An 8240-nucleotide genomic window follows, 5' to 3' on the forward strand; every position below is an offset into this window, starting at 1 on the left:
TTGTTGAAATTCATTTTGTTAGTTTTGGCCTATTTCTCTAAACTAGTCAGGTCATTTTGAATTCTGATCCTGTCCTCTGGATTATTAGCTCTCCCTCCTAATTTGGTGTCATCTGCAAACTTGATAAGTATGCCATCTAAACATTCATCCAAGTCATGAATAAGGATGTTGAACAGAACTGGGCCCCGGACCAAACCCTCTTTATGGCACTCCACTCGTCACTTCTTTCCAGGATGAAGAGATGGTCGCTTAAACAATTACAGATCTGCCTAATAGTAGCATTGCCTAGTCCACATTTGACTAGTTTGTTTGCAAGAAGGTTAGTTTGTTCAATGGTCAGGAATTCTGGGAGTTAGAGGCCCAAACAGCTGGAGAGCCACAGTTTGAATATGTCTGAACTACATTGTTGAACTAATGCAGTTTGACATCACTTTGATGGTTTGATACAATGAAATCCTGGGAACTGTAATTGAATGAGGCAGTGCTTGAACTGCCATGGCTCAGTGATATATTATATTATATTATATATTTATTAGTTTCATTTATATCCTGCCCTTCTCACCCTGAAAGGGACTCAGGGCGGCTTACAAGTTATATGTACATACAATATATTATCTTATTGGCATAGCACAATATAAGCATTATCTATTACTATATTGTACTATACCACTATGCTGCAATATTATCAGTAATATTACATGTAATATATAATATACAATTATAATAGTGTATTATTATATTGTATTACATTATAGTATTATTATCAATATTATATATATATATATATATATATATATATATATATATATACACACACACACACACACACACACACACACACACACACACACACAATATATTATATTATTAGTATAGGATAGTATTAGTATTATATATTATTATATTGTTATATGGAATCCTAGAAATTGCAGTTTAATGAGACACACTTTGCCAGAGAAGCCTAAAGAAGTTTTAAAACTACAACTCCAATTATTCTACAGCAGTCAAAATGCATTGCAGCAGTATAGATGCATTCTACGTTTCATTTTAAAACCCTACCGAGCCTGAGCTGGCCCAGAACTGAGGCCTCTTCCACACAGCTGAATATAATCCCACATTATCTGCTTTGGACTGGAATATATGGCAATGTGGACTCAGATAACCCAGTTGTGGGATTTTCTGCCTTGATATTCTGGGTTATACGGCTGTGTGAAAGGACAGTAGATCAAGACCCTGGAGCACACCTTCCTGTGTTTGATTGACCTACCTGGACTTTAATGTCATTCCCAGTCGGGTTCTGGACTTCCAGAGCTTCCTGGACACGAAGTAACTTGGGAGCCACAGCAGGCTTAGGACGCGGAGCAGAGGAACAGCGGCGAAGCACCAGGCGCATGCAATGTGCTGCAAACATCCTTAGTCAAAGCCTTACTCCAAACCACATATCCTGCAAGGAGAGACAAAGGCAAGAAAGTGGAAGTTACATTGCTGATATCCAAATATGGATGGACAGTGGGCCCTTACTATCTAGGAGAGTTTGATTCCAGGATACCCCATGGATATCAAAATTTGTGGATGCTCTAATCCCATTCTATACAATGATATAGTAACATACTGTCTTTATATAAAATGGCAAACAACTCAAACAAGTGCCATAGAGAGACTGAAGATATGTGAAATGGCAGGTGATTATAGCAAGGTGTGCTGACACAAAATCAAAATTGGCCTTTCTGAATATTTTCAAGGTGTGGCTGGCTGAATCCGTGGAAGCAGAATCCATGGATGCAGAGGATCACATGTACCCAAGAACATACTCAACATGTAGTTGTTACATAACCTAAAGCGAAAGAGAGAAATGTCTTTAATTGTCATGGTGGCGCAATGCTATGGAATCAAGGGAGTTGTAGTTTTACTAGGTTGTTTTACTACTGGCTGTTAGGAATTGTGGGAGTTGAAATCCAAAACACCTGGAGGGCTGAAGTTTAACCATGCCTGGTCTCTACTGTAGATTTAATGCAGTTTGATATCACTTTGACTGTTATGGCTTACTGCTAGCGAATCCTGGGAATTGTAATTTGATGAGGCATTTGCACACTTGGACAGAGACTGTCTTGTTGAAGGCTTTCATGGCCGGAATCACTGGGTTGATGTGAGTTTTCCAGGTTGTATGGCATTCATTGTATTTCAGAAGCATTCCCTCCTGACACTGGCCTCAGGCAGACAAGAGTTCTTTTTCCCACTGTGGACATTATTCCACAGATATATAAACCCCACTTGCTTAGTTTCCAATACCTCTCAACCTCTGAGGATGCCTGCCATAGATGTGGGCGAAACATCAGGAGAGAATGCTTCTGGAACACAGACATACAGCTTGGAAAATTCACAGCAATCCATTGGACAGAGAATGCTAAAGGCTTTATAAAACTACAACTTCCAGGTTCCCATAGTACTGCAGTTCAGGTGTTGTCAAACTGCATCAGTTCTACAGTGTAGATGCAGACAAAGTTAACATAGATAATAATAATAATAACAACTTTATTTTTACATCTTTATTTTGCGTGCATCATCCGAAAATACATCACACAGTCCTAAACGCTTGGAAAGTGATATGAAATCCAGCATATCTATCTTGTTTGCTGTGTCAGACTATGTCATTGTGTCAACAATAATAATAATAACTTTATTTTTAAATCCCGCCACCATCTCCCCTCGGGGAGGCTTACATATTATAATAATAATAATAATAATAATAATAATAATAATAATAATAATAATAATGCCTCAAGTACCACCTGCCAGCAGTAAAGAACTGGTGGGATCACAAACCTGCAAAAGTATTGGAAAATGAGCACGCAAAGATACTGTGGGACTTCCAAATCCAGACTGACAAAGTTCTGGAACACAACACACCAGACATCACAGTTGTGGAAAAGAACAAGGTTTGGATAATTGATGTTGCCATCCCAGGTGACAGTCGCATTGACGAAAAACAACAGGAAAAACTCAGCCGCTATCAGGACCTCAAGATTGAACTTCAAAGACTCTGGCAGAAACCAGTGCAGGTGGTCCCAGCGGTGATGGGCACACTGGGTGCCGTGCCAAAAGATCTCAGCCGGCATTTGGAAACAATAGACATTGACAAAATCACGATCTGTCAACTGCAAAAGGCCACCCTACTGGGATCTGCACACATCATCCGAAAATACATCACACAGTCCTAGACACTTGGGAAGTGTTTGACTTGTGATTTTGTGATATGAAATCCAGCATATCTATCTTTTTTGCTGTGTCGTAATAAAATAATAATAATAATAATAATAACAACAACAACAACTTTATTTTTATATCCCGCCACCATCTCCTCTTGTGGAGGCTTACACATATAAAATAATGATAATAATAATAATAATAATAATAATAATAACAACAACTTTATTTTTATATCCCACCACCATCTCCCCTTGGGGACCTGGGGCGGCTTACATGGGGCAAAGCCCGACAACACAACTGAAATAAAATGAACAAAAAATACATAATACACAATTCACAGTATAACATAGGGTAAAATCAGCAATGCAATATAAAACAGCAAATATATAACAACGATTAATAATATCAAATGGCAACCAAGCACAGTTATTATTGTAGACCATCTGCCCCATATATACTGCGTTGAAGTGCATTACTGCACTGAACTGCATTATATCAGTCCACACTGACCATATAATGCAGTTTCATACTGCATTGCATGGCAGTGTAGATCCAGCTACTATTCTCAGCCAATGATATGAGCAATTTAGGATGTTGGAGTAAAGGATATTCAAGTTGTAATAATATGAATCAGAGCAAGGGAAGGTCCCAATGCTCTGCTCCAGCTTCCAGAGCTGCTTTTGCACAGATTCGAATTGCAATCCTACTAGCATCCCCTGCCCAGGTTTTCCAGGCTCCCAACTCACCCAGGATGTCCTTGCCTTGCTCCAGATCCCTCCAATTGATCCTAAATTTGTGGGTCAGCCTCAGAAACAAGAATCCGGTGCATGAGCCCATGCAACCTGAGCCATAGTGCAAAACCTGGCTGCTTCTTTCTCCACTTCCCAGCACATGACAAGCGATGGGAAAGCTCAGCCAATCAGAAAAGAGAGGTTTATGCGGAAGTGCGAAGTGCATTGTGGGACCTGTAGTTCTAGACACAACAGAGAGCCTTCTTTCATTTGTCTCCTCCTCTCTGTGCTTTCTTTCTTTTTAAAGTCATCGGCGCAAGCCTTAAAGCACATAAATAGCAAGAGAAGCCCTAGAGTTCATAACTTATAATTCTCACAGTGTTTGCAATTTATGTTTATGTATACAGTAGAGTCTCACTTATCCAACCTTTGCTTATCCAACATTCCGGATTATCCAACGCAGTCTGCCTTTTAGTAGTCAATGTTTTTGTACTCAATGTTTTCATTACATTGCAATGTTATGGTGCTAAATTTGTAAATACAGTATTCGCTACATAATGTTACCATGTATTGATCTGCTTTTTCTGTTGATTTGTTGTAAAACATTATATTTTGATGCTTAATTTGTAAAATCATAACATACAGTAGAGTCTCACTTATCCAACACTCGCTTATCCAATGTTCTGGATTATCCAACGCATTTTGGTAGACAATGTTTTCAATACATCGTGATAATTTGGTGCTAAATTTGTAAATACAGTAATTATTACATAGCATTACTGTGTATTGAATTACTTTTTCTGTCAAATTTGTTGTATAACATGATAGTTTGGTGCTTAATTTGTAAAATCATAACCTAATTTAATGTTTAATAGGCTTTTCCTTAATCCCTCCTTATTATCCAACATATTTGCTTATCCAATGCTCTGCTGGCCTGTTTACGTTGGATAAGTGAGACTCTACTGTAATTTGATGTTTAATAGGTTTTTCCTTAATCCCTCCTTATTATCCAACATTTTCGCTTATCCAATGTTCTGCTGGCCCGTTTATGTTGGATAAGCAAGATTCTACTGTATATGTATTTATTCCAGTTTCAAAGTGCAGTATGCAAGAGGTGCATCTGCACAGTAGGATTAATGCAGTTTGATACCGCTTTAACTACCATGGCTCAATGCTCTGGGATCTTGAGAGTTGTAGTTCTGCGAGGTCCTTAGCCTCAAAGGGCCAAACGACAAATCCCAGGATTATACAGCATTGAGCCGTGGCATTTATAAAAGTGGTATCAAAGTGCATTAATTCCACCATGTGTAGATGCACTCAAGGAGCCCTTTTAAGAGATTGATAGCCTAAGCTTTCCCAGATTTAGCTCTAGATGTAGCAAAGTACAATAAAAGATACAAAAAAGGATAATGAGAGATACTAAAGTTGCAAGACATTCACACACAAAATGAGAAAGCAAAAGGGGAAAATATAAGGAGAATAAAGAACTAAAAATAATACAAATTATATCACAAAAATAACTACTTTAAAAGAACAACAAATAATGCAAATCTATTTCCCTCTGTGGACCAACTGTTGCAAACAGTCTCTTCCTTCTAATTCTCAAAGCAAACTAGAGAGGGGCATCTACACTGTAGAATTAATGCAGGTTGAGACCATTTTAGATGCCATGGCTCAGTGCAATCCTGCACTCTGGCAGAGAAGGCTCAAAACCCCGTCAATTTTAATCTGTGAATGTTATTGTTACATTTTATTAGACTTAGTGTAAGGCTTTGTTCTATGTGTTCTCATGTACACATTTTAAAGGTATATCTTATCTATGTTTTGTTTCGACAGGTAAATTGGATTTGTTTTTTTAATTACACTATGGAACACATAGTATAACATAGAGCCCCCAAGTGGCGCAGCGGGTTAAACCGCTGAGCTGCTGAACTCGCTGACCAAAAGGTTGGCAGTTCGAATCCAGGGAGCGGGGTGAGCTCCCACTGCTAGTCCCAGCTTCTGCCAGTCTAGCAGTTCAAAAACATGCAAATGTGAGTAGATCGATAGGTACCGCTCCGGCGGGAAGGTAACGGTGCTCCATGCAGTCATGCCAGCCACATGACCTTGGAGGTGTCTATGGACAACGCCGACTCTTTGGCTTACAAATGGAGATGAGCACCAACCCCCAGAGTCGGACACGACTAGACTTAATGTCAGGGAAAAACCTTTACCTTTACCTATGCAACACAATTTTTGTTCCTAGGTTATAAATGTAATTTCCTAGTTGAGTTTACCATAAAAACATGGAAAACATTTATTAAACTGCAAAAACTTTGTTTTTGCGGGAAGGACGTCCTGCTATAACACATTTGAGTCTCAGCCAATTCAACATAGTTTGTGGCAGCCACAAATAGTTGTTTCTGGAGCAGAACAACTGCTTTCAAAGTAAGTACCACACAATCAAACAGGAAATAACACTTTCAAATCAGGAACAGGAAAAAAAATCAATTATTATACTGGACAACACACATTTTGATGCCTGTTTCTGGGTGTATTTGATCCTCTGATTCCAAAAATGGCTCCTATTTCCCCTTATTAGCTCTAATTTTTGAAATACTGAATAAATGCCACTGGGCTGTAGAGCAGCTGGTTCGTAGCCAGCTACAATAAATCACTACTGACCGAAAGGTCATGAGTTCGAAGGCAGCCAAGGTCAAAGTGAGCTCCCAACCATTTAATAATGTAACATGCTGTTGACCTATGCAGCCAGAAAGATAATTGCATCTGTCAAGTAGGAAATTTAAGTGCTGCTTTATGTGGGGAGGCTAATTTAACTAATTTACGACACCATAAAACCTTCCAGCAGCATGCAGAAGAATGAGGAAGTACTCCATCAAGGACTCGGTGTCACAAGTGGGCAGTGAAGCAGCAGCTCCCCCTGTGTCCGGAATCGAGCATACCGTCATGAAGCCGGAAGCTGGCATGTTAAATTGCCTCTGTGTCTGCCTATAAATGTCGTATTGTCTAATGGCATTGAATGATTGCCATGTATATGTGCATTGTGATCCGCCCTGAGATCTGTTTGGGGTGAGAAAGAAGGGCGGGATATAAATACTGCAAATAAATAAATAATAATATATACTAGGTGCCATTTGCTTGCCCATAGAAAATCATGATAACTAGGAAACTAGAGCTGATGCAGTCTATCCAATGCAATTTTCTAAAAAGTGCAGCAAGTAAACCCAGGAACAGGCCTAAAAACCAAGACACATAGAAATTTTTGTTTGGTTTGGCTGTGTTGTTGTTGTTGTTGTTGTTGTTACTGTTGTTGTAAAACTTCAGCTCCCAGGCGTCCATAGCATTGAGTCATATCAGTTAAAGCTGTGTCAAACTGCATTAATTCTTCAAGGTATTAAAAATGAAACCCAATTTAGAGTGGGAATAAAATGGTGCTACTAGTGCTGAAAAATACCTGAAAGCAGTCCAAGACAACACAAATGTTATTAGATTTTAATTTTTTTAGTATACAGTAACAAATACCACAAACTCCTGATACATTTGGCAGAGTCCATTGAGAAAGAGAGACTTGGGATGCATCCTATACTATAGAATGAATGCAGTTTGACACCACTTTAACTGCAATGGCTTAACGCTGTGGAATAATGAACTTCTACAAGGTCTTCAGTCTTCTCGGCCAAAGAATGCTTGGGCTTCACCAAACCACAACTCTCAGGATTTCATAGCATTTGGTCAGGGCAGTTAAACTGGTGCCAAACTTCATTCATTCTCTAGTGCAGATGCATCCTTAGCAGCATTACATTAAACTCACAAAAATACAGGCCAGTTCCGTTCATTGACAACATAGTTATGCTCCATAGAGGAGGAAATCAATTTCTTTGCTCTTGAAAAAGCTATGTGAATGAAGCAAACAATGGAAGGAGCGGAAAGTGGAATTAAAGAAGTGGGGTGGGGGAAAGAAATAATAGTAATTGCCTTCCTGGAAAAGAGAGAACGGAAGAGCAAAATGCTCTCATTTCAAGCTCCTATTGATAGCAGGGAAGCTTTTGTAGAACATAATGTGTTCGGAGATTAAAAGCACATGCTGTACCCTGAAGCGAATAGAAAAACAGGAACATTGTCTTTTAGTAGATTTCCTGAACTTTGGAAGTATAAGAGAATATATGCAGGGGGCTAAATTGAAAACAAAACATCATGGGTCTGAAGCTAGATTAGATGTCACCTGTTTGTCTTAGATATGGAAGATCAGTCATGATATTTGAGCTTCGCAAGATTCGAGGGTTCAGGGTCCGGTGTGCCTAG

At 39.0% G+C, this 8240-nt stretch overlaps 1 protein-coding gene across 1 annotated transcript in view; it reads right to left on the minus strand.

Moving 5' to 3' along the window:
* The window catches only part of nars2 (asparaginyl-tRNA synthetase 2, mitochondrial), a 66141-nt gene extending 62031 nt beyond the window's left edge, over positions 1–4110 (minus strand). Inside the window, exons 1-2 of the mRNA XM_003225968.4 lie at positions 3954–4110; positions 1268–1444 (exon numbers count right to left, since the gene is read on the minus strand). Of these exons, the coding sequence (XP_003226016.1) occupies positions 1268–1411 (144 nt within the window). The 5' untranslated portion in view covers positions 1412–1444; positions 3954–4110. The remainder of the gene's footprint in view (positions 1–1267; positions 1445–3953) is intronic.
* Between the last annotated feature and the right edge of the window lie 4130 nt (positions 4111–8240).

This window comes from Anolis carolinensis, chromosome 3, assembly GCF_035594765.1.
Source record: "Anolis carolinensis isolate JA03-04 chromosome 3, rAnoCar3.1.pri, whole genome shotgun sequence".
Lineage (NCBI taxonomy): Eukaryota > Metazoa > Chordata > Lepidosauria > Squamata > Dactyloidae > Anolis > Anolis carolinensis.